Below are 25,974 nucleotides of genomic sequence, written 5' to 3'. Positions count from 1 at the left end.
CTGTGTTGTGGGGTGTTGAGTGTGGGATCAGTGTTTGCTTTTCTCAAACCGCACTGATATTCCCAACAAGGGCAAGAGGTTTCAGTGTTTGAAAATGTAAACATTTAAAAGCAAAACTAGACTGGATTTGGTTAAATCTCATGGGATCCAGGATGAGGTGGCCAAATGGATACAAAATTGGTTGATGACAGAAGACAGAAGGTGGTTGTGGAGGGTTGTTCTATTTTCAAACTGGAGGCCTGTGACCAGCGGGGTGCCTCAGGGATCGGTGCTGGGTCCCCTGCTATTTGTAATTTATATTAATAATTTAGATGAGAATTTAGGAGGCATGGTTAGTAATTTTGCAGATGACACCAGGATTTGTGGCATAGTGGACAGTGAAGAAAGTTATCTCGGATTGCAACGGGATCTTGATCATTTGATCGAGTGGGCTGATGAATGGTGGATGGAGTTTAATTTAGATAAACGCAAGATGATGCACTTTGGTAGATCGAACCAGCGCACTACTTAGTTAGTGGTAGGGCATTGGTGAGAGTTATAGAACAGAGATCTAGGGGTACAGATTCATAGCTCCTTGAAAGTGGAGTCACAGGTGGACAGAGTGGTGAAGAAGGCATTCCACATGCTTGGTTTCATTGGTCAGAATGCTGAATGGGATTTGGGACATCATGTTCAAGTTGTACAAGACATTGGTAAGGCCACACTTGGAATACTGTGTACTGTTCTGGTCACCCTATTATACCAAGGATATTATTAAACTAGGAAGTGTGCAGAAAAGAACTACTGGGATACTGCAGGGTCTTGATGGTTTGAGTTATAAGCAGAGTTGCAAAGACTGGGACATTTTCTCCTGGAGCATAGGAGGCTTCGGGGTGGTCGAACAGTGGCCTCGCTGGATTCACTCTGTCCTTTCAGATTCAGTCTCACAGGCCTGGCTGTGTTCACTGTGTCCTTTGAGATTCAGTCTCACAAGCCTGGCTGGGATCACTCTATCCTTAGAGATTCAGTGTCACAGGCATTGCTGGGTTCTGTCTGTCGCTTGAGATACAGTCCCACAGGCCTGGCTGGATTCACTGTGTGCTTTAGGATTCAGTGTCACAGGCCTGGCTGGATTCACTCTGTCCTTTCGGATTCAGTGTCACAGGCCTGGCTGGATTCACTCTGTCCTTTAGGATTCAGTGTCACAGGCCTGGCTGGGTTCACTCTGTCCTTTCGGATTCAGTGTCACAGGCCTGGCTGGATTCACTCTGTCCTTTCGGATTCAGTGTCACAGGCCTGGCTGGGTTCAGTGTGTGCTTTGAGATACAGTCCCACAGGCCTGGCTGGATTCACTCTGTCCTTTAGGATTCAGTGTCACAGGCCTGGCTGGATTCACTCTGTCCTTTAGGATTCAGTGTCACAGGCCTGGCTGGGTTCAGTGCCAGGTTCACAGGAGTGCCCGTGTCAATTAGTAGTTCCCTCTAGCTCGATTTGAAGTCCCAACTATCTCAATTTGGAGTGCCCCCTATCTCGATTGTGAGTGACCCTCTAACGATTAGGAGTGTCCCATCTTGATTTGGAGTGTCCCGATCTGCAATAAGGGAGCCTTCTATTTCGATTAGGAATGCCCCCCTGTTTAGATTTGGACCAGTGACTATTTCAGTGAGAAGTGCCCCTCCGTCATTTCTGAGTGTCCCCGGTCAATTAGGAATGCTGCCTACCTCGATTAGGTCTGTCCCTCCCTCGATTAGGAGTGTCCCGTATCTCGAATAATGGAGCCTTCTATATCAGTTCGGGGTGCCCCTGATTTAGATTTGGAGCAGTGATTAATTCAATTAGCAGTCCCCCCTCCATCGCCGTTAGCAGTGCCCCCCCCCCATCGCCGTTGGCAGTCGTTCCCCCCCCCCCCCCCGCCCCCCCCACCGTCGCCGTTAGCAGTGCCCCCCTGTCTCGATTGGGAGCACGCCGTATCTCGAATAAGAGAGACTTCTATCCCGATTAGGTGTGCTCCCATTTAGATTTAGAGCAGTGACAGTATCAATTCTGAGTGCCCGCATATCAGCTCGCAGTGCTCCTGTCAATGAGGAGTGCCCAGGTGAATTATAAGTGCCCCCAATTTCAGTTTGGAATGCCCCCAATTTCGGTTTGGAATGCCCCCATCTTGATTACATGCGCCCTTATCTCGATTAGAAGGCCATGGACCAAATCCTGAGTGGAATGACTGGAGTCCAGACTTACCTGGATGGTATCTTGGTCATGGATTCGACTATTTTCCCAGTACTTGCAGAATACCTTAGAGGTTGCAGGAGCATGGCCTGCAAATCAAGAGAGAAATATGAGTTCTTCAAGGACTCCATTGAATGTCTGGGTCATGAAATGGAGGCACAAAGCCTAAGATGGAGGCCATCATGAAGGCCCCAAGACCAGACAATGTGTCCCAATTCAGGTTGTTTTTGGGTCTAATCAATTACTATGACAACAAGCTCAATCCGGACCTGGCGGCAGCATTGAAACTGATGCTCCAGTTGCTGGTGAAAGGAGAGCCGTGGAAGTGAACAAAAGGAGGCCTCCCTGGCGGTAAAGCAGGCTTTGAAGAGATTGGAAATGCGAGTTCAATTTAACCCAAAGTTACCGCTGCAGCTTACATGCGAAGCCTCGCCCAATGGGATTGAGGTTGTCCTGTCAAACGTTATGTCAAACGGAGAGGAAGATCCATAGTATTCGCTTCTAGATCATTGACGAAAGCTGAGGAAAAGTTTGCTCGGGTGGAAAAAGGCTGAGGCATCGTCTTTGCATCAAGAAACTAAAAGCTCTGCCATGATGATGTTGTGACTGAGCTCGAAGGGCTGAATTACTGACTCCCATTCATAATTCCTATATTTTATCTTCCATCCTTGGACCATTCACTGGGATACCGTCCATGGCAGCAGTTTGATTGCAGAGGTGGGTGTTGGTGCTGTCAGTGAGAAACACGGCAATGCGGATGCTCTGTCAAGGCTGCCTTTGCCTGGAGATAAAGATGTTCCCGCTGGAATGTGCAGACAATGCATTTCACACAAGAAGATAAAGTTCCGGTAACCGCTAACCAGTTACGGAAAGCCACCCGGAGTGATCCGGTTATGAGGCAGGGAGTGGAACTTGTCCAGAGAGGGAGGACGAGTAGAAAGCACCCGGAGTTACGGCGATAAGTGTGCGGAAGCTGGGAGTTGTCGGTGTTGCTGGATGTTTATTCTGGGCTATGAGAGCCTCATTCCCCCATCATTAAGAGGAAAGGTGCTGGAACGGGAGCACCAAGAGCACCCGGGGGTGCTGCCAATGGAAGAGACAACAAGAAGCTGTTTGTGGTGCTGCCCAAATGTAAGAGAAAGTGGGATGGTGCGAATGCTGCGCTTGGGGACGGAAGGTGCCACCCTTGCTGCCTCTTGCTGGCTGGGATTGTCCCCAATGGCAGCGAATCCACAGCGAGTCGCTGCTTCATCACAATCTGCCCGACTCCACCCACACTGGCTGTCAATCATTCTGCTGGAGCGGCTTCCTATTGGCTGTGTTCAGCTGATGGACAGCAGAATGCACCAATGGAGAATGAGGGTGCAGTGATGGATTGTGCAATGAATCAATGAGGCTTTTGACAAGGTACCACATGGCAGGTTGTTGCACAACCTCCATCATGGGACCCAGGGTGAGGTAGTTAAATGGATACAAAATTGGCTTGATGACAGAAGCCAGTGGATGGTTGTCCAGGGTTGTTTTTCAAACTGGAGGCCTGTGACCAGCGGTGTCCTCTGGGATCAGTGCTGGGTCCACTGTTATTTGTCATTTATATTAATGATTTGGATGAGAATATAGGAGGCATGGTTGGTAAGTTTGCAGATGACACCAAGATTGGTGGCATAGTGGACAGTGAAGAAGGTTATCTCGGGTTGCAACGGGATCTTGATCAATTGGGCCAGTGGGCTGACGAATGGCAGATGGAGTTTAATTTGGACAAATGCGAGGTGATGCATTTTGGTAGATTGATCCAGGGCAGGACTTACTCAGTTAATGGTAGGGTGTTGGGGAGATTACAGAACAAAGAGATCTCGGGTACGGGTTCATGGCTCCTTGAAAGTGCAGTCACAGGTGGACAGAGTGGTGAAGAAGGCATTCGGCATGCTTGGTTTCATTGGTCAGAACATTGAATACAGGAGTTGGGACGTCTTGTTTAAGTTGTACAAGACATTGGTAAGGCCCCACTTGGAATACTGTGTACAGTTCCGGTCACCCTATTATAGAAAGGATATTATTAAACTAGAAAGGTACAGAAAAGATTTACTGGGATGCTACCGGGACTTGATGGATTGAGTTCTAAGGAGGAGTTGGATAGACTGGGACTTTTTTCTTTGGAGCGTAGGAGGCTGAGGGGTGATCTTATCGAGGTCTATAAAATAATGAGGGCACAGATCAGCTGGAAAGTTCATGTCTTTTCCCAAAGGTCGGGGAGTCTAAACCTTAGAGGGCAGAGGTTGAAGGTGAGAGGGGCAATTATTTCACACAGAGGGTGGTGAGTGTCTGGAACGAGCTGCCAGAGGGAGTAGTAGAGGTGGGGACAATTTTGTCTTTTAAAAAGCATTTAGTTAGATGGGTCTAGAGGGATATGGGCCAAATGTGGGCAATTGGGACGAGTTTAGGGGTTTAAAAACAGGGGCAGCCTGGACAAGTTGGGCTGAAGGGCCTGTTTCCCTGCTGTATGTAAATCTGAATGATGACGCAATGAGGTGCCACCCACTCAGTGACGTGGCTGGAAGCGGCCGTTAAACGGTTTCCGCGCGCGGCTGGAGGGGGCGTTCTGACGTCACTGCCGACGCACAGCACGTGACCTGGATCTGGCCAATCGGCGAGCGGGACAATCAGCCGCCGCCGTCTCGAGTGCGGAGTTCAGGCGCCGCGCCGTTTCTCACTGCGTGTGCGGGGCTTTCCCAGCGGCTTCACACCGAATCTTTGAGTCACGGTAAGGAATTAAATAAGAGAAAAAGTCTCCACTTCAGCGGCGCCGACTCTCGCTGACTGGGATTGTCCCCAGTGGCAGCGAGTCGCTGCTTCATCACAAGCTCTGATGTGGAGGAGCATCCACCAGGTACACGGTACATACTCTTGCAACTCGGCCAACGTTGTCTACCTGATACGCTGCAAGAAAGGATGTCCCGAGGCATGGTACATTGGGGAAACTATGCAGACGCTGCGACAACGGATGAATGACCACCGCTCGACAATCACCAGGCAAGACTGTTCTCTTCCTGTTGGGGAGCACTTCAGCGGTCACGGGCATTCGGCCTCTGATATTCGGGTAAGCGTTCTCCAAGGCGGCCTTCGCGACACACGACAGCGCAGAGTCGCGGAGCAGAAACTGATAGCCAGGTTCCGCACACACAAGGACGGCCTCAACCGGGATATTGGGTTTATGTCACACTATTTCACATAAATATTTCTGCTTTTTTCCTCCTGAGTCTTTATCATGCGATCCTAGAATCAGAATTTATGTCACACTATTTGTAACTCCCACAGTTGCGTGGACCTGCAGAGTTTCACTGGCTGTCTTGTCTGGAGACAATACACATCTTTTTAGCCTGTCTTGATGCTCTCTCCACTCCCATTGTTTTGTTTCTTAAAGACTGGATTAGTTGTAAGTATTCGCATTCCAACCATTATTCATGTAAATTGAGTCTGTGTCTTATAAGTTCTGTTTGTGAACAGAATTCCCACTCACCTGAAGAAGGGGCTCAGAGCCTCGAAAGCTTGTGTGGCTTTTGCTACCAAATAAACCTGTTGGACTTTAACCTGGTGTTGTTAAACTTCTTACTGTCATCACAAGCTGCCCGAGTGCGCCCGCACTGGCTGCCAATCATTCTGCTGGAGCGGCTTCCTATTGGCTGTGTTCATTTGACGGACAGCAGAACGCACCAATGGGGAATGAGGGTGCGGTGAGGTCCCGCCCACTCAGTGAGAGCGGCTCGCGGTCACGTGGCGCGGCCGTTAACGGTTTCATTATAATTATAAATTTCAGAAACCATCAATTTGCACAATTTGTTTTTTCTAACCGCTCGAAACCACAATTGGTTCCCACCTCCACCTCTCACTCCCTCTCTCCCTTTCCCTTCTTCTCCCGCCTTTTCCCTCTCCCTATTCTCCCTCCCAGAGGTGCAGCAGCTGCTGACACAGGAAAACCTTCTGCTCTTTGCTGAAATGAGGGGGACATTTCTGCAAGGTGACTGAGACTGTGGGGCGCTGGCATGTGAGGGAAAAGCTCAGAGATTGAAATGCCAGTGATATTCTGCATCTTGCAATATGCATCTTTCGGCCCTCCAAGCTTGCACCGACCATGCTGCCTGAACTAAAAAAACTACTCTTCCGGGGGCCATATCCCTCTATCCCCATCCTGTTCATGTATTTGTCAAGACGCACCTTGAAAGTCACTGTCGTATCCGCTTCAACTACCTCCCCCGGCAGCGGGTTCCAGGCACCCACCACCTATGTAAAAAAAAACTTGCCTCGTACATCTCTTTTAAACCCTGCCCCTCGCCCTAAAACCTATAGCCCCGAGTAATTGACTCTTCCACCCTGGGAAAAAGCTTCCGACGCAGCATCAACACTGAGTAGATCTGCGTGATTATAGAATCATAGAATCCTACAGTGCAGAAGGAGGCCATTTGGCCCATCGAGTCTGCACTGACCACTATCCCACCCCGGCCCTATCCCCACAACCCCATGCATTTATACAAGCCAGTCCCTCTGACACTAAGGAGCAATTTAATTGCAATTGTAAATTTAATTGTAACTGGATTACAGAGTACTGGGCTAATGGTAAGATACTTGGTAGTGTGGCTGAACAAAGAGATCTCGGTGTCCATGTGCATAGATCCCTGAATGTTGGCACCCAGGTTGATAGGGTTGTTAAGAAGGCGTACGGAGTGTTAGCTTTTATTGGGAGAGGGATTGAGTTTCGGAGCCAGGAGGTCATGTTGCAGCTGTACAAAACTCTGGTGCGGCCGCACTTGGAGTATTGCGTACAGTTCTGGTCGCCGCATTTTCGGAAGGATGTGGAAGCATTGGCAAGGGTGCAAAGGAGATTTACCAGGATGTTGCCTGGTATGGTGGGAAGGTCTTATGAGGAAAGGCTGAGGGACTTGAGGTTGTTTTTTTTTTAGAGAGAAGAAGGTTAAGAGGTGACTTAATAGAGGCATACATGATGATCAGAGGATTAGACAGGGTGGATGGTGAGAGCCTTTTTCCTCGGCTCTTGATAGCTAGCACGAGGGGACATAGCTTTAAATTGAGGGGTGAGAGATAGAACATAGAACATAGAACATTACAGCGCAGAACAGGCCCTTCGGCCCACGATGTTGCACCGACCAGTTAAAAAAAAAACTGTGACCCTCCAACCTAAACCAATTTCTTTTCGTCCATGAACCTATCTACGGATCTCTTAAACGCCCCCAAACTAGGCGCATTTACTACTGATGCTGGCAGGGCATTCCAATCCCTCACCACCCTCTGGGTAAAGAACCTACCCCTGACATCGGTTCTATAACTACCCCCCCTCAATTTAAAGCCATGCCCCCTCGTGCTGGATTTCTCCATCAGAGGAAAAAGGCTATCACTATCCACCCTATCTAAACCTCTAATCATCTTATATGTTTCAATAAGATCCCCTCTTAGCCGCCGCCTTTCCAGCGAAAACAATCCCAAATCCCTCAGCCTCTCCTCATAGGATCTCCCCTCCATACCAGGCAACATCCTGGTAAACCTCCTCTGCACCCTCTCCAAAGCCTCCACATCCTTCCTGTAATGTGGGGACCAGAACTGCACACAGTACTCCAAGTGCGGCCGCACCAGAGTTGTGTACAGTTGCAACATAACGCCACGACTCCTAAATTCAATCCCCCTACCAATAAACGCCAAGACACCATATGCCTTCTTAACAACCCTATCTACTTGATTCCCAACCTTCAGGGATCTATGCACACATACACCTAGATCCCTCTGCTCCTCCACACTACTCAAAGTCCTCCCGTTAGCCCTATACTCAACACATCTGTTATTCCTACCAAAGTGAATTACCTCACACTTCTCCGCATTAAACTCCATCCGCCACCTCTCGGCCCAACTTTGCAACCTGTCTAAGTCTTCCTGCAAACTACGACACCCTTCCTCACTGTCTACCACACCACCGACTTTGGTGTCATCAGCAAATTTGCTAATCCACCCAACTATACCCTCATCCAGATCATTAATAAATATTACAAACAGCAGTGGCCCCAAAACAGATCCCTGAGGTACACCACTTGTAACCGCACTCCATGATGAATATAGGACAGATGTCAGAGGTAGGTTCTTCACTCTGAGTAGTGAGGGCGTGGAATGCCCTGCCTGCAACAGTAGTGGACTTGCCAACATTAAGGGCATTTAAATGGTCATTGGATAAACATATGGATGACATTGGAATAGTGTAGGTTAGATGGGCTTTAGATTGGTTTCACTGGTCGGCGCAACATCGAGGGCCGAAGGGCCTGGACTGCGCTGTAATGTTCTATGTTCAATTTAGCATGGCCAATGCACCTCACCCGCACATCTTTGGATTGTGGGAAGAAACCGGAGCGCCCGGAGTAAACCCACGTGGACATGGGGAGAATTGTACAAACTACATACAGACAGTGACCCAAGCTGGGAATTGAACTCTGGTTCCTGGCACTGTGAGGCAGCAGTGCTAACCACTGTGCCACCGTGCAGATTCTGGTCTGAATACGGACAGCATTATTACAGAGGATATCAGGGTGATTCTAGTCTGAATACAGACAGCATCAAACCTGAGTGTTTCTGGGTGATTCTAGTCTGAATAGGCACAGCATTATAACACTGAGTATACCTCCTGTTACTGTTACACTTTTCAAACACACGCTGTTTCTGTACATCTATCCTCAGCTCGGAGAGCAAACAGCCAATTTCCACTTTTCACCCAAAATGTGAACAGACCCGGGACAGAAAAATGGGGAAAGTAGTAAAACATCAGACAGTGTGTAACCCGGGGAGGATGGAGTCAGTGAGATCAGACAGTGTGTAACCTGGGGAGGATGGAGTCAGTGAGATCAGACAGTGTGTAACCCGGGGAGGATGGAGTCAGTGAGATCAGACAGTGTGTAACCCGGGAAGGATGGAGTCAGTGAGATCAGACAGTGTGTAACCCGGGGAGGATGGAGTCAGTGAGATCAGACAGTGTGTAACCCGGGGAGGATGGAGTCAGTGAGATCAGACTGTGTGTAACCCGGGGAGGATGGAGTCAGTGAGATCAGACAGTGTGTAACCCGGGGAGGATGGAGTCAGTGAGATCAGACAGTGTGTAACCGGGGGAGGATGGAGTCAGTGAGATCAGACAGTGTGTAACCCGGGGAGGATGGAGTCAGTGAGATCAGACAGTGTGTAACCCGGGGAGGATGGAGTCAGTGAGATCAGACAGTGTGTAACCCGGGGAGGATGGAGTCAGTGAGATCAGACAGTGTGTAACCCGGGGAGGATGGAGTCAGTGAGATCAGACAGTGTGTAACCCGGGGAGGATGGAGTCAGTGAGATCAGACAGTGTGTAACCCGGGGAGGATGGAGTCAGTGAGATCAGACAGTGTGTAACCCTGGGAGGATGGAGTCAGTGAGATCAGACAGTGTGTAACCCGGGGAGGATGGAGTCAGTGAGATCAGACAGTGTGTAACCCTGGGAGGATGGAGTCAGTGAGATCAGACTGTGTGTAACCCGGGGAGGATGGAGTCAGTGAGATCAGACAGTGTGTAACCCGGGGAGGATGGAGTCAGTGAGATCAGACAGTGTGTAACCCGGGGAGGATGGAGTCAGTGAGATCAGACAGTGTGTAACCCGGGGAGGATGGAGTCAGTGAGATCAGACAGTGTGTAACCCGGGGAGGATGGAGTCAGTGAGATCAGACAGTGTGTAACCCGGGGAGGATGGAGTCAGTGAGATCAGACAGTGTGTAACCCGGGGAGGATGGAGTCAGTGAGATCAGACAGTGTGTAACCCGGGGAGGATGGAGTCAGTGAGATCAGACAGTGTGTAACCCGGGGAGGATGGAGTCAGTGAGATCAGACAGTGTGTAACCCGGGGAGGATGGATTCAGTGAGATCAGACAGTGTGTAACCCGGGGAGGATGGAGTCAGTGAGATCAGACAGTGTGTAACCCGGGGAGGATGGAGTCAGTGAGATCAGACAGTGTGTAACCCGGGGAGGATGGAGTCAGTGAGATCAGACCGTGTGTAACACGAGGGGGATGGAGTCAGTGAGATGAGACAGTGTGTAACCCGGGGAGGATGCAGTCAGTGAGATCAGACAGTGTGTAACCCGGGGAGGATGGAGTCAGTGAGATCAGACAGTGTGTAACCCGGGGAGGATGGAGTCAGTGAGATCAGACAGTGTGTAACCCGGGGAGGATGGAGTCAGTGAGATCAGATAGTTTATGAACTTTGTTCATATTTCGAATGATAATATCGTAATTGAAACATTTCCAACACTCCTGCTTCCCCTTCAGCATCTTTTGATGTCGGGTATGTGGCTAAATTGTCATTTTGATTCACACTGGCTCTATTTGACTCTCTTTCTCTTTTGGCATAATCAGATCTCCGGGGGTCGCTGGATTAATTGTGAAAATCCACAGTTGCAATTCAGCAGGGATTGTGGCCTGAAGAACTATAAGAGGTGAACCAGCACAGTATTGTGAGAGCGCCAGCCCGAGAGAACCCTTCACATTCAAACAGCTTCCATATATTTTCTGGAGAGGAAGGTAAGAGGAAGTTCCATTTACTCTGGTCCTGTAGCAAGTACAAAAAGATGATAAGGTGAGGTTGGAAATGCTGAGTGAGATATGGAGTGTGTGAGCACCAAGCACAATTATCCAGTGTAAGGCTGTGTGATGTACCATGAAGTTGGAGCAGTTTGTGTCTCGTGAAACACCGCGCCTGAATTTCACAAGCCCCCGACAGTGTCACGTTTTGGTGTTTAAAACACGCAATATTGGAATTGCAGTTTCATTGTTAAACAGAACTGGTTGACTGTTCTGGGTTAATCTTCCTCTGAACTGAACTGAGGGTGTGTTGTGGGAAATTCACCACTTCGGAGTCAGACTTGGAGGTTCAACAAACAGTTTTATTCAGACAAAGCTTTGGGAGAAGCGCTGGCACTCCGCAGTACAGGCACTCACCTTCTCAACTACACAATGGTAGTTGAGCATCTTTTATACATTGTTAGATAATAGACAGTGTGGACATTAGCCGATAGCACATCGTTACAAGTTGAGTAGACGGGTATGGACATCGACAGTTAACACATGGTTATACATAGAGTAGATACATATCTGCAGTTATGTCTTCCATCAATGGCTGATCTTGTTATATACATTTATGTCCCTCATCAGTGGCTGATCTCGTCATCAAACTCATTGTTCTGGGTCTGCTTTTATCTCAAGTTTAAGGTGCCTCAAGGTCTGACCTGTTTCCTGCAGTAATTTAAACACTAAAGGTTTTAACTCTTTATGTAATGTCAGTGCCCAAAGTCAGTGCCTCTTAATGTCTTTTTCCAGAGTCCATTTTGTGTGCCGGGTAACCATTTTGTCTCCTTTACTTTGATTTCTCTCCAACAGGGTGTGTGATGGTGGTTTTGTTATTTCCGTTTTCAGTTATTTTTGCTGAGCGATTTCCTGTGTTGCCAGGGTAACGATCTGACTGATCTCAGTACCAGAGACAGAGGTGTGGACACCAACCGGTGGAGAGAAAGCAGCTGGGTGGGGGGCCAGGCGAGGGGATCAGTCCGTGTGAGGCAGATTCTGGAGATAGACAGAGGCGATGAGATATGTTAATCAGAAAGGAGAGAGAGTTGTGGCGCACCACCATTGATCTTCTGGATATCTTTTGCATTGCAGCCATTTCGAGGCACTGATAAATTTCTGGGGTCCTCTTGAAAGTCAGTGTGGCTTCACCCAATAACTGATGCTGGCTCGGTGTGGGCGAGGCCGGGTCATTGGGGTTGATGAGGAATAAATCCGGATCTGTTCAGATGACCAGATGTGTATTTCAGAGCCTCGCTAGAATGATATTGTAAATTTAATGTTAAATTGAAGAGACCCATAAGGGGGAATGAATGTGTGCTTTGGGATATTGTTTTCACAAAGTCAGACACACTGGAAATCTGAGTTGTTGCATGAGATTAAGAGTGAAACGGGTAACTGCATTTTACATTGCTGGTTTTAAACCTTGGTTGTAAATTATTGCTGTTGATTAACTTCCAATTCTAATTTGAAGAAATTAAATGTCTGAATCACTTTTCCATTTCCATATTGGAGAAAGGAGGGGACATCAGCTGAGTTTGATTAGGGATGATGTGGAGATGCCGGCGTTGGACTGGGGTAAACACAGTAAGAAGTTTAACAACACCAGCTTAAAGTCCAACAGGTTTACTTGGTAGCAAAAGCCACACAAGCTTTAACCTGGTGTTGGACTTTAACCTGGTGTTGTTAAACTTCTTACTTTGATTAGGGATACAGGTATAGGGACACTGACACACCCACACGAGTGGAGAATATGGAGCCACGTGCATTTGTATAGCACCTTTAACGTGGCAAAACATCCCAAAACACTCAGCAAGAGAAAAATTCAGTGGGAAAACAAATAGATAAAACATTCGAAGGGGTAGCTGGGCAGGTGACTAATTTTTGTCAGATTGTTAATCTTTTTAAGGTGAATCTGAGAAGGGGGAAAAGTAAAGCAGCCGAGAGGCTTCGGGAGGGAATTCCGGAGCTCAGGACTTGGCCTGGATTGTGGACAAATTATCCTCAAGATACACAACTTGTCAGATTGGGCAAGGTAGAGATGTTGTTGGCTTCTGGGGCTGCTGTAGGCTGCATGAATAGGAAGTGAGGGGCCATGGAGAGATTGAACAGCTAGTTTGAGCATTTTAAAATTGAGCTGTTGTCAGGCTGTGAGACAGTGAGAGTTGGTGAACTCAGGTGAATGAACTGAGACGTGGTGTGAGTTAGTCAGGATTCAGGAAGCAGAGTTTCAGAGCAGTGAGAATGTGGAGCTGGATATCAGCAGCTTGCATGTTGAACCTGCTGCCAGGTTACCGAGGGGCAGCATGTTGATGAGGAATAGAAGAGGGCCAATGATAGAGATAATGATGTGGGAGTGGCAAGGGAAAGCAATGTCACTGATTCTCTGGATGTAAAGTAATAGATAAGAATTGAACCAGGGGCCTTTGATGCATTTCCACTCAGCTGGACGACAAGAGGGAGGAGTTGGAGAAGGATAACATGGTCAAGATGCTAAAGGCTGCAGACGGGTGAATGAAGATACTGCATTGACTTTTGTCAGAGTTGGATAGGATAGTATTTGTGATTTCAACAGCAGCGGCAGAGTGCAAACTTAACTGTATGGAGCTCCTGCAAAAATGGTGCTGGATTTGGGAGGTAACAACATGTTCAATAACTTTGGAGAGAAAAGTGGAAACTGGAAATGGGGCAGAGGATTGAAAGGGAAAAGGATTTTTCAACGGACGTGATGATGGCAACTGGTACTTTGTGAAACAACTGTTACTAATATCACGGTAGCATATATGAGACTGTAATATTCTGAAATATATCTTGCGTAAGGAAGTTAAAACTAGAGGACACAGCCTCAAAATAAAAGGGGGTCGGTTTAAGACAGAGTTGAGGAGGAACTTCTTCTCCCAGAGGGTGGTGAATCTCTGGAATTCTCTGCCCACTGAGGTGGTGGAGGCTACCTCGCTGAATATGTTTAAAGCGCGGATGGATGGATTCCTGATCGGTAAGGGAATTAAGGGTTATGGGGATCAGGCGGGTAAGTGGTACTGATCCACGTCAGATCAGCCATGATCTTATTGAATGGCGGGGCAGGCTCGAGGGGCTAGATGGCCTACTCCTGCTCCTATTTCTTATGTTCTTATGTATTAGTAAAGATCTCAACGCCCTGCTTCTGATTTCAATATTTACACCTGATCCTGACATTGATGTTATCCTCATTACAGAGTCTCAGAATCAGGCAAGGCCTGTCAATATCATGGCTGAAGGTTCAAACAGGGGAGAATATCCAACAGCTTCATCAAAAATGAGAATGGACACAGGTAGGATCACAAAAATACAAATATAATTTCTATCCTGTCTGCAGCTCAAACAGGGACTGAGTGGAAAGTGGGAGAGAGTGACCATCTAGAGCAGGTTTATCCAAGGTTCGGCCCGAGGGGGCTGCGTGTGACTCGCAAAGCTTCTCTACGTGGTCCCGGAGAAAGTTTCCAAATTGTTGTTAAGAAGCTGAGTTTCAATTCGGGATTCTGCTTGGAGCTGATTCTCCAATCAGAGGTAATTTCTCTCTCCCATTGCTGCTGGTTTGTCCACTATTGACTGTGATTGGGAGAAACAAACCACGATTGGTGGTGCAGTGAACAGCGTGCTGAAGGCTCGTGTGAGAAAGAAGCAAAGGCATCTCTGGGTGGGGCAAACTGCAGTGGGACTGGATCTCCCCAACATTTGCTGCGAATAGACTGACCAGTGAGTGGGAGTGAGGCATTGATTGGTGGGGTGGGGAAGGTGGGAGTGAGGCACTGAGTGGAGGGGTGTGGGGGAGTGAGAGACTGAGGGGGGGGTGTAGGGGGTGTGAGTGCACTCTGTGCACTGTTTCAGAGCACATTTCCACTCCGTCTGACAAAGGAGCAGCGCTCCGAAAGCTTATGGTATTTGCTACCAAACATACCTGTTGGACTTTAACCTGGTGTTGTGAGACTTCTTCCTTTGGGCAAGCCAGTTTTGGATCCACAGGGCAGCAGCCCCTTGGATCCCATACCCTCTCACTTTTTCTAGAAGGCTTGCATGGGGGACCTTATCGAACGCCTTGCTAAAATCCATATAAACCACATCTACCACTTTCCCTTCGTCAATGTGTTTAGTCACATTTTTGAAGAACTCCACCAGGCTCGGAAGGAATGATCTGCCTTTGACAAAGCCATGCTGAGTATTCTTGAGCATACTAAACCTCTCTAAATGCTCATAAGTCTTGTCCCTCAGGATCTTCTCCATCAGCTTACCAACCACTGAGGTTAGACTCACCGGTCGGTAATTTCCTGGGCTATCCCTCGTCCCCTTCTTGAAAATAGGAACCACATCCGCAATACTCAAATCCTCCGGCACCTCTCCCGTCTCCATCGACAATGCAAAGATCATTGCCAGAGGCTCTGCAATCTCTTCCCTCGCCTCCCACAGTAACCTGGGGTACATCCCATCCGGATCCGGCAACTTATCTATCTTGATGCCATTCAAAGATTCCAGCACAACCTCTTTGTTAAAGTCCACATGCTCAATCATTTCAGTCCACCGCAAGCCCGCAGTACATCCACCCAGGTCCTTCTCCTCCGTGAAAACCGAGGCAAAATACTCATTCAGCACCTCTGCCATTTCTACTGGTTCCGTACAGACTTTCCCGCCTTCACCTTTTATCGGCCCTATTCCCTCACGTCTCATCCTTTTACTCTTCACATATTTATAGAACGCCTTAGGGTTTTCCTTAATCCTACCTGCCAAGGCCTTCTCGTGACCCCTTCTGGCTCTCCTAATTTCCTTCTTTAGTCCCTTCCTACAAGCCGTATACTCATCTAGATCTGGAGATTGTTTTTGACCAGGGTAATCAAACATCCAGATTTTCTGCACTGTCCTATTTTTGAGCCCTGTATCTCTGGGTTGTCTCCTGCCAGGATGCTCTTTGTCCTGTAATTTTGTGTTTCCAATTCTGCACATGCGCTGTGTGTATTCGCAGAGGCACAGCCTTTCTGGCTCTGACCCATCAAGAAGCAACCTGCCCCATCAATTACAGGTTTGGTAGCCGCTCCCCTGCCCATTCCAATGCCAGAGGTATTTCCTTACCTCAGGGTTGGTCACCGTGACTTTGACTTGAAACTGAACTGGATTAGCCACATAAATACAGGAGCAGTCAGATGTGGAGCATTCTTTGGAGAGTAAGTCATCTCCTGTCTCACCAAAGTCTACAATGTACAAGGCACAACTGGAAAATTTGCAATTTGTTTACTGTGGCTCCATGAACACTCGAAGCTCTACATCACCCAGGACAAAGTAGCTCAATTGATTGACACCACCCATCCATCACCTCATTCTCTTTGCCACCGATGCAAGTGATAGCAATATGCATCATTTACAGGGTGCATTTCATCACCTCACCAAGGCTCCTTCAACAACACTTTCCAAACCCGAGACCTCTGCCACCCTAGAAGGACAAGGGCAGCAGATACATGGGGATACCATCATCTGGAAGTTGCCCTTTAATCCACACACCATTCTTACTTGGAACAATATTGCTGCTGCTTCACTTTTCCTGTATAGAAGTCTTGATATTCCCTTCCCAGCAGTACTGTGTATATAGACAGCATGTAAATTGCAGCAGTTCAAGACGGTGTCTCACCAGCTTTCCAAAAACAATTAAGGATAGACAACAAATTCCGGCCTTGCCTGGAACCCTCACACCCAGTGAGCAATTTAAAAAATGTTGATTTTATATTTGAAATTGATGGACTCTTGTTAACCAAGGGCTTAGATAGGATGGACGTAGGGAAGTTGCTTCCATTAACAGGGGAGACTAGGACGCGGGGGCACAGCCTTAGAATAAAAGGGAGTCACTTTAGAACAGAGATGAGGAGAAATTTCTTCAGCCAGAGAGTGGTGGGTCTGTGGAATTCATTGCCACAGAGGGCTGTGGAGGCCGAGACGTTGAGCGTCTTCAAGACAGAAATTGATAAATTCTTGATTTCTCGAGGAATTAAGGGCTATGGGGAGAGAGCAGGTAAATGGAGTTGAAATCAACCATGATTGAATGGTGGAGTGGACTCAATGGGCCGAATGGCCTTACTTCCGCTCCTATGTCTTATGGTCTTATGGTATGGATTTGGGGCAAAGATGATTGTTGTCAGGTCAAATATGCTTTCACTGAATGTTTCTGTGTTCCCAGAAGGTGTTTGATAATGTGGCTCACAGGAGGCTTTAGTTGCTCTCTGTAAAGGGAAGTGTAACAACATTAATGGGAATTCATTGACAGAAATGTGTTTATTTTTCTCCATTTGTGTTTACAGATCCAAACTCCACAATTCCTCAGTTCCTGACAAAGTGTGATGATTACCAACTGTTCAAATTGACAAAACTCTACCGGGACAGACTAGAACAGGCAATGGAAGGAGGAGTGGATGGAGTCAGCTTAACGTTAACATATGAGAGGATTTTCACTGGACAAGAGCATGGGGTAAGAGGGAGGGACCCAGGATAGAACAAAGAACAGTACAGCACAGGAATAGACCCTTCGGCCCTCCAAGCCTGCGCAGACCATGATGCCTGCCTAAACTAAAACCATATGCACTTACAGAGTCCGTATCCTTCCATTCCCATCCTATTCATGTTTTCATCCAGATGCCCTTTAAATGCTGCTTTCGTACCTGCTTCCATCACCGCCCCACCCCCTGGGCAGCACATACCAGACATTCACCACCCCCTGCGTTTTAAAAAAAAAAACTTCCCTCGCACATCTCCTCTGAACATTTCCCCACACACCTTAAAACTATGTCCCCTAGTACTTGACTTTTCGACCTGAGGAAAGAGCATCTGACTATGCACTCTGTCCATGCCACTCATAATCTTGTAAACTTCGATCAGGTCGCTTCTCAACCTCTGTCGTTCCAATGAGTGCAAACCGGGTTCAGAGCTAATACCCTCCAGACCAGGCAACATCCTGGTAAACCTCTTCTCTACCCTCTCCAAAACATCCACATCCTTCTGGTAGTGTGGTGATCAGAATTGTACACAATTTTCTAAATGAGGCCTAACTGAGGTTCTGTACAGCTGCAGCATGACCTGTCAATTTCTAAACTCAATGCCTTGACTGATGAAGACAAGCATGCCGTATGCCTTCTTGACTACGTTGCCACTTTAAGTGATCGGTGGACATGTTCGCCCAGATCTCTCTCCCTGTCAATACTCCTAAGGATTCTACCATTTACTAAATAATTCCGACATGCTGTATCTTCCAAAATGCATTACCTCACATTTGTCCGGAATAAACTCCATCTGCCATTTCTCCACCCAAGTCTCCAAACGGTCTAGATTCATAGAATGATTTATAGAATCCCTGCAATACAGAAGGAGGCCATTCGGCCTATCGAGTCTGTACCGACCACAATCCCACCCAGGCCTTATTCCCGTAACCCTATATGTTTACTTTGCTATTCCCCCTGACACTCGGGTCAATTTTAGCATGGCCAATCAACCTAACCCGCACATCGTTGGACTGTGGGAAGAAACCGGAGCACCCGGAGGAAACCCACGCAGACACAGGGAGGAAGTGAAAACTCCACACAGACAGTGACCCAGGCCAGAATCGAACCTGGCTCCCTGGCGCTGTGAGGCAGCAGCAATATTCTATTTTAAATGAGTTAATGAATTTGAAACTTTCCTTTGTAAACTCCAGTCTGAAATTCTCCATTGCTCTGACTCTGCACAGCCACTTCTTCAACATGTTTATCTCTCAACTATCTAACTCATCAATCCTCCTTACTGAGCTTTTATGCCAGAAATAATTTGACAAATAACATTCTGTATCTGACACTTGAGTTAATGAGTAGAAATGATTAAATGATTAGATTTTTCACCATTATTATTGCTTCATTCTCCTGACATAAATCAAGAGTCGATGTTTGGGTTAGTCAAAAGTTAATTCATCAGCTAATTTTCATTTTAGGATTTCCATTCTTCTATTTAAATAACGTAATAATCAGAAGCATCCTATCCTCGCTACCTGAGTTCTGACTTGCCACTGTTTTATTTACATACAGAGAGCAGGAGTGGGCTGTTCCACTCCTCTGTTTAACATCATTGTGGCCGATTTCATAGTGAGTTCAAATCTGCATCTTGCCGATCCCTTATAAACTATCACCCCCTTGTTTACCAAGTGTCCATCTACCTCCGTCTTAGAATTAGTCCATGGCCTTTTCAGGAAGAGAGTTCCAAAGACTTATGACCTCCTCAGAGAAACAAACTACCTCATCACCTCAGGATTTCGGAGTAAATCACAAAGTGATGCAGCAGGAATTGAGAGAAAGAAATGGATCATATTGCCAATCAGTAACCAACCAGATGTCATGTTGGACTCTGAAGGACAGACAACTAATTACATTAAAATACTGCAGATTCTCAGTGATCCCTCACTCTCCTGGAAATATATTTTTGATTCGAGTTTAGTTGATTCTCATTTCTTAATCGTTAATGACTGGAATGAGATGTGAAGTGAATTTTCAGTCCGTGTTTATTATGGATCAGGACCCGGCCCAGTGACTGATTTCTGAGCTGAAAACAACTGGGAAATCCCATCACCGAGCAGATCCTTTCCATCTCATTCTCAGTGTTTATCTTTCACTTTGCGTCTCATTATTCTTCATTACTATTCTTCATAGAAAGTCACTGAGCTCGTGGATAAGGGAAACCGGGCGGACAGTTCCAAACTTCTCCTCAATCTGGTGATGGAAAAAGGATCTCGGGCTCGAAGGGTGATGTGGGAATCCTTTGTGAGAATGCGTCACGGAGTCCCAAAACTGGATAAAATACTGAAAGAAACACAGGAGCTTGGTACGGTAAAATCACACAGCGATTTTAATTTCACATTTAAACACTGCCGGTGTTACTGATTTGATTTCATGAATTTATTTAAACAGGTTCTGATGCATTCGATGACATGAACATTACACAAGGTTTATCTGAATTGCCCAGTCACCTGGAAGGTAAGGGATGAAATTGAGAATGTAAACCGTTTCACTTCTGAGAATCAGAATGATTAATTACAGCCTTTGTTTAAGAGGTTGTCAAAAACCTGAGAATCAGAAAGTCAAAGGCTGGGATAACAGGGTTGAACATGATTGGGGTTTGTCATTGATCCTCAACTATGCAGAGATTCAAATTGCAATTCATAGAATTTTTCTTGCATTCTGTTAATACGTTGCCATGGCATCTTTTCACTTAATCAGCTGCTGATTTCTATTATTTCTGATGTCTTATACACTTTACAGAATCTTGCTACACTATGAACCTTATACAAACCTTATGTGTGTGCATGAATGGTCTGGATGGCAATAAAGAGTAGAGCCTTGAGCCAGAAGTTAAGGCTTGTCTACACTGGGGCAGCACGGTGGCAAAGTGGTTAGCACTGCTGCCTCAGAGTGCCAGTGACCTGGGTTCAATCCCGGCCTCAGGTGAATGTCTGTGTGGAGTTTACACGCTCTCCCTGTGTCTATGTGGAACACCTCTGGGTGCTCCGGTTTTCTCTCTCAATCCGAAGATGCGCAGGTTAGGTGGATTGGCCATAGTAAATGTGTGGGGTTACGGGGATAGGGAGGAATACGGAGGCATTGGTAAGATGCTGAATTGAAGAGTTGGTGCAGACTTGAATGGGCTCCGTCTGCACTGATGGGATTCTATGGATCTATGGAAATCATTCTAAACAGACACAAACTAAAATACTGAGCAGGAAAATCCCAGAAGGTCCATCAAACAAAGATAACAAGGGTTCAAGCATCATGGCGAAAGACATCTTCCACTGGTGCCTCCCAGTCCAAATCCTGCCACTAACAATGACCACACAATCTTCTTGTAGCAGCAAAAATAGAAATGCCCAGAGTTGATATGGAAAAATGCTGTGTTTAATATTCCCCTCTAATCCCTCAGCTGATTGTTTCCAATCGTGCAGATCACGTTGAACCATTGTTCCTCATATGCACTTCTCTTCCACATGATGCAGTCTCTGTGCCAGACAGGATTCGTCTGGCTCCCTCTTTCGAGTCAGCACAGCTACTCGAAACATCTTACAGAGGCTCATAGTTCTCTGGAGATAACGAAACGCTGAACATCCACTCTATTCCTGCATTTACATAGTTCAAACATGTGTTATCAGGTCTCACACAATTTGATGACTGGAATCATCGATCAGAAGTGATTCTATACTCATTCCGATATTGATTAGACCTCTTTCAATTAGAGTTTGTATCTGTACTTCAAAGTAAATAAACCATGTAGCTGAGCTTCGCAAAGTTGTTAACCATTTTTGTAGCTTTCGTCTGTGACTTTTCCACTCTATGTTGAGTGTGAGGTGATTCACTTTGGAAGAAGTAACAGGGTTACAGAGTACTGGGCTAATGGTAAGATACTTGGTAGTGTGGATGAGCAGAGAGATGTGCACACTCTCCAGGTGTGATGTGAGCAGGAAAGTGTGCAGGCAAAATCATGTCATAGAAACATAGAAAGTAGGAGCAGGGGTAGACCATTCGGCCCTGCGAACCTGCTTTACCATTCATTATGATCATGGTTGAACATTCAACTCATTAGCCTGATCCCATCTTCCCTGCAAATTGTTTGATCCCTTTAGCTCCTGGAGGTATAGATAAGTCTTTCTTGAAAACATACAATGTTTCAGCTTCAAGGTTTTTTGTAGTAGTCAATTTCATAGACTCATGACTCTGCATTTCAGTCCGAAATAGTCTACCCTGTATCCTCAGACTGTGATCCTCATTCTGGAAATCCCCGCCATCGGGTACATACTACCTACGTCTATCCTGTCTAGTCCTATTAGAATTTAGGTTGCTATGAAATCCCTCCGTTATTCTTCCGAACTCCAGTGAATATAATCCTAACTGACTCAATCTTTCCTCATACGTCCTCATACCAGGAATCAACCTGGTATACCTTCTCTGCACCCCGGCGGGGGCGGTGCCAGGTCGGCGGGGGCAGGGCCGGGTCAGCGGGGGTGGGGAACTCCCAGGAATCAGCCTGGTATACCTTCTCTGCACCCCCTTTATAGCAAGAACAACCTTCCTCAGATAAGGAGTCCAAAACTGCATGTAATATCCAGGTGTAATCTCACCGAGTCCCTGTAGTTGCAACAAGACATCACTGCTCCTGTGCTCGAATCCTCTTGGTATGAAGCCCAACACACCACTTGCCTTTTTACTGCCTTCTGCACCAGCATGTTTACCTTCAGTGACTGGTGTGCGATGACGCCCGGGTCTCGCTGCACATCTCCCTTAATCTATAGCCATTCAGATAGTAATCTGCCTTCCAGTTTTTGCTACCAAAGTGGCTAAGTTCACATTTGTCCACATGATACCACATCTACCTTGCATTTCCCCACTTAATCAGCTTCTCCATCTGACATGGAAGCATCTCTGCATCCTTCACACAGCTCACCCACCTGCCCAGTTTTGTGTAGTCTGCACATTTGGAGATATTACATTTAGTTCCCTCATCTAAATCATTAATATATATCATGAATAAGTGATGTTGTAGTAATTGGTATCAGCCTTTTAATTGATCACAACTTTATCTTTCAAGTAACTAGACCAAGTCACAGAGTTCTCTTAAACAGCTGTTTTAATCATCTATGTAGTGTTGTAGGGAAATCTCCCTTACCAGCACAGAATAGAAGTCGAGTCGCAAATCAAGGTTCAAAGCGTGTCTTTATTGTACAATTACTAGGATCCTAGGGAGACCCCCGTAGCCAGCTCAGAAACAGTGGCTTGGCCACGTTGATCTCAATTGAATTACATCAGCCCTGGATCTTTATAGGGCTCCAAATTTGAGCGGGAACATTTGATTATGCATCTTTTTACAATATGTATAAAGTGGTCTGTCAGGTCAGGAAGTTCTCTGGGAGGCTTGTCAATTTGCATTTGTATGGTGTGTGTTCGTGTTAATGGGATTACTTGGTCCTGCCCCGGTGTCTAAATGCGTTTCCCATTATCATCTCTATGTGTCCTCTTATTTGAATTTGATCCTATTGTCCCGTGTCTGTGTTTCCTGCTTGTGAGATTGAGTGTTAATGTCATCCTGTCTTGTTGGATGTCTGGAGTACTTCATTCTAACCTTTTATTCTTATATCTTGGTTTATCAGATTTTTATGTCTGCCTTGGCCGAATTAGTAATATTTCAGTGATAGCTTGGTTTTGATAACCCACTCTATGTCTCGTTTCATAGGGATCTTGGTCGTCCTTGGCCAGTTTAAAATGCAATTGCGCGCTGTTGCTAGGCAGATTAGGGATCTCCCGTAGTTTCTGAAATTCGTGAGTCTCTCAGCTGTGCAGGGGGGGACCCGATCGAATATCCATCCGGGGGTGCCCCTCTGCATTGTTGGCCCGTTATGAGTGGTGCCAATTAGTCCAATATGTAAATATGTTTGACGATGTAAAATATGGTTTTCTGGAAAATTTTCTCCTTCAGTCCCTCCTCTCGTCCAGGGGGTGCCATTCATGGCTGACCCCCCATGGACGACCTTCAGAGGAACAGTGATTTGTACAGCTGTTGTCCTTGCCGTTGCTCCTCTTCTTCTGTATCGTTGTTAAGTTCTTGCATCTGGATACTGGCAGTGGGTAGCATTCTTGATGTAATATTTGCACATATCACTTTAATACAGGTTAGGCCAAGGCAGACTGTGAACAGGATGGCTACTACTAGGATTAATCCCTTCATAATATATGCTCCCCAAACTGTGTTAAACAGCCATCCTAACCACCCATCAGTCCCTGTTAACCCCTGTTTAAAGTTATCCAATTGCTTTTGTATCCCGGACATGGCTGCTGTTATGTTTAGTGTCTCGTCATGTACGTATGTGATGCATTTTTCCTTGATGATGGTGCATACCCCCCCTTGTCTGGCTAGCTGATAGTCCACCGCATATCTTGTTTGTTGTGTGTATAGTCTGAGTTCTGCGAGTTCTTGGTCAATTGCGCCTAATGCTTGTAGGGTGTTGTTTCCTAAAATGGTCAGTCCACATATGAAGAAGTTCCTATTACTGGCACTGATCACCCCTGCGGCGCCTCCCAGGGATAGTGTCCCCAGAAATCCATATCCTAAAGAAGACCCTAGTGTGACAGGGGCCTGCCAGTCGGAGCAAAATTCTGCGCTGATGGCCCTGGTCACTATGCGTTTCTGGACATGCCCCTCACTTGGGCATGGAACCGTGAGAGGTCTGATTGTCCCTACGGAAAAGAACCTTGGAGGCCTGTCTGTGGCCGTCATGTATACATTTTTAAATAAAAACACGTACCCGTCTTTAACCCGATAACATGCATTTCCCCGGGGTCGTTTGACCGCATGGCCCCATCTTGTGGGACCTTCCCTCCCCCTGAACTGTCCACTTGATTGTACCTCTTGGTGAGAATCAAATGGATATGTCCCTGAGGCTGAGCTTACGTGGGTGCCGTTGCACTTGCCACACATAAGCTGCCTACCCGCGGTGACTGCAATGCATTTCTGTTGCTTGCAGTCACAAGTGAAGTGTCCTTCCCGGACCCGGCACTCCTGGAGAGCACAATGTGCCTCAGCGCACGAATCATTTTTAGGGACAAAGGCATGCACGCACCCCCATCCCTCTCCCTTAAAACATTGTGGGTAGTTCCCATGTGTCTCCTCCGGTTGGGGTCCCGTCCCCCTTAGAATTCCCGGCTCAGTGAGCTCTACACACCTTCCTTGTATCCCTTGCTTAAAGTACCCAATATGTTCTTTGCAGGGTGCCCCTGATGTGTCAATAGTGAATAACTCTTGTGGGAGCCACCCTGGTGTTGCTATGAATAGGGAGTTTACTGATCGCGCTGAGGGGTAACAAGCGGTCCTATTCCCATAGATCTGGATGTGTGTTTTCAGGAATAGGTTTCCTTCCATGATTGGTGGTTCTGCTCCCCTAACCCTCGTATGTTGGAGTGTATTTACAATGGTCAGGGTTATTATCAGATATGTCCCTGTTCCCATATCGCTCTTTTTTTTTTTTTCAACAGTATTTTACAATTACAGTATATACAGAAAATAAACAGGCAATCAAATTAAAAGTAGTTGGTTCCGACGTCTTGATAGTAGATCTGGTCCTGGTTCCTGTGGAAGTTGAATGAGCAGAACGGTATTTTTTAGTTCATTTGTCCTCATATAGTTTTAATTGGGTCCAGTGTTTCCAGACCCCCTGTCCCCTTATATCTATACAGGCACAGGTATCTCCGCTAATAATGACCTCGTAAGGTCCGTGCCATCTTGGGGCAAATCCTGGTTTTGCAGGAAGCACTTTTGTTAATACCCGGCTCCCGGCTTTTGGGACTTCTGGTAATATTTCTGAGTCCCCCTCTGCGTCGACCTGTGCCTGATTAGAAATTACGGACCGGCGCATCCCCTTCAATTGGGTGCTAAGGTCTCGGATGTATTGTCGGATCCTATCTTTTATCGGACCCACATCTGTCCAGCCTGTAATAATGTTCTCGGGTAAGTGCATTGCTCGCCCGGTCATCAGCTCGTATGGAGTCAAGCCGGTAGTTCGATTTGTGGTCGCCCTAAGCCTCATCAGAACTGCAGGTAGGACTTCTGTCCAATTTCTACCTGAGGATTGCATTGCTTTTGCCATTGTTATTTTTAGAGTCCGATTCATCCTCTCCACCATCCCGGAACTTTGCGGGTGATAGGGGATGTGAAATTTTTGTTTTATTCCTAATAGTTGGCAAATGTTTTTCAGAACCTTTCCTGTGAAATGTGTTCCCTGGTCCGAATCAACTTGAATTGGCATCCCCCATCCATAGCAAGCTTAGTGTGAATTAAATAACACTTTGTACTGGCCTTTTTTGGCTGCAATTGGACATCCATTCGTTTGTATGTAATCTTATCAAAAGACATCGCTTTCCCCATTAAAATCACATGCCATACAGTTCCGATCTTTATATGAGTACTCTTACACTATCTCTAATTTGATCATTTGTTTGCGTGCAAGCGCTACACCACCGTACTTCACAAAATAATTATGTCTTTATCAATACCCAATATAGTATATGAATATATCATACAAAGTTGGTTAAGGCTTTTCAGGATTTGATGTTATTCTTGTGTCTATATGGCA

The 25,974-nt window shown here is 46.5% G+C and overlaps 1 protein-coding gene and 1 long non-coding RNA gene across 3 annotated transcripts in view; one reads left to right on the top strand and one right to left on the bottom strand.

Annotated features, from left to right (window-relative positions):
- LOC144484381 (uncharacterized) overlaps positions 1-2,247 on the bottom strand; it is a 35,481-nt gene extending 33,234 nt beyond the window's left edge. For both annotated transcript variants that reach the window (XR_013496079.1, XR_013496080.1), the window contains exon 1: positions 2,218-2,247. This is a non-coding gene — a long non-coding RNA (uncharacterized LOC144484381). The remainder of the gene's footprint in view (positions 1-2,217) is intronic.
- Positions 2,248-4,792: 2,545 nt separating this feature from the next.
- LOC144484382 (NACHT, LRR and PYD domains-containing protein 3-like) overlaps positions 4,793-25,974 on the top strand; it is a 60,325-nt gene continuing 39,143 nt past the window's right edge. Inside the window, exons 1-6 of the mRNA XM_078202904.1 lie at positions 4,793-5,302; positions 10,629-10,793; positions 14,048-14,143; positions 17,150-17,316; positions 19,517-19,688; positions 19,775-19,840. Coding sequence (XP_078059030.1) covers positions 14,080-14,143; positions 17,150-17,316; positions 19,517-19,688; positions 19,775-19,840 — 469 coding nt within the window. The 5' untranslated portion in view covers positions 4,793-5,302; positions 10,629-10,793; positions 14,048-14,079. The remainder of the gene's footprint in view (positions 5,303-10,628; positions 10,794-14,047; positions 14,144-17,149; positions 17,317-19,516; positions 19,689-19,774; positions 19,841-25,974) is intronic.

The sequence above is a fragment of the Mustelus asterias genome, unplaced genomic scaffold (assembly GCF_964213995.1).
Source record: "Mustelus asterias unplaced genomic scaffold, sMusAst1.hap1.1 HAP1_SCAFFOLD_102, whole genome shotgun sequence".
In the NCBI taxonomy this organism is placed as follows: Eukaryota; Metazoa; Chordata; class Chondrichthyes; order Carcharhiniformes; family Triakidae; genus Mustelus; species Mustelus asterias.
The sequence above is the reverse complement of the archived record's forward strand: the minus strand, read 5'-3'. Positions and strand labels throughout refer to the sequence as shown.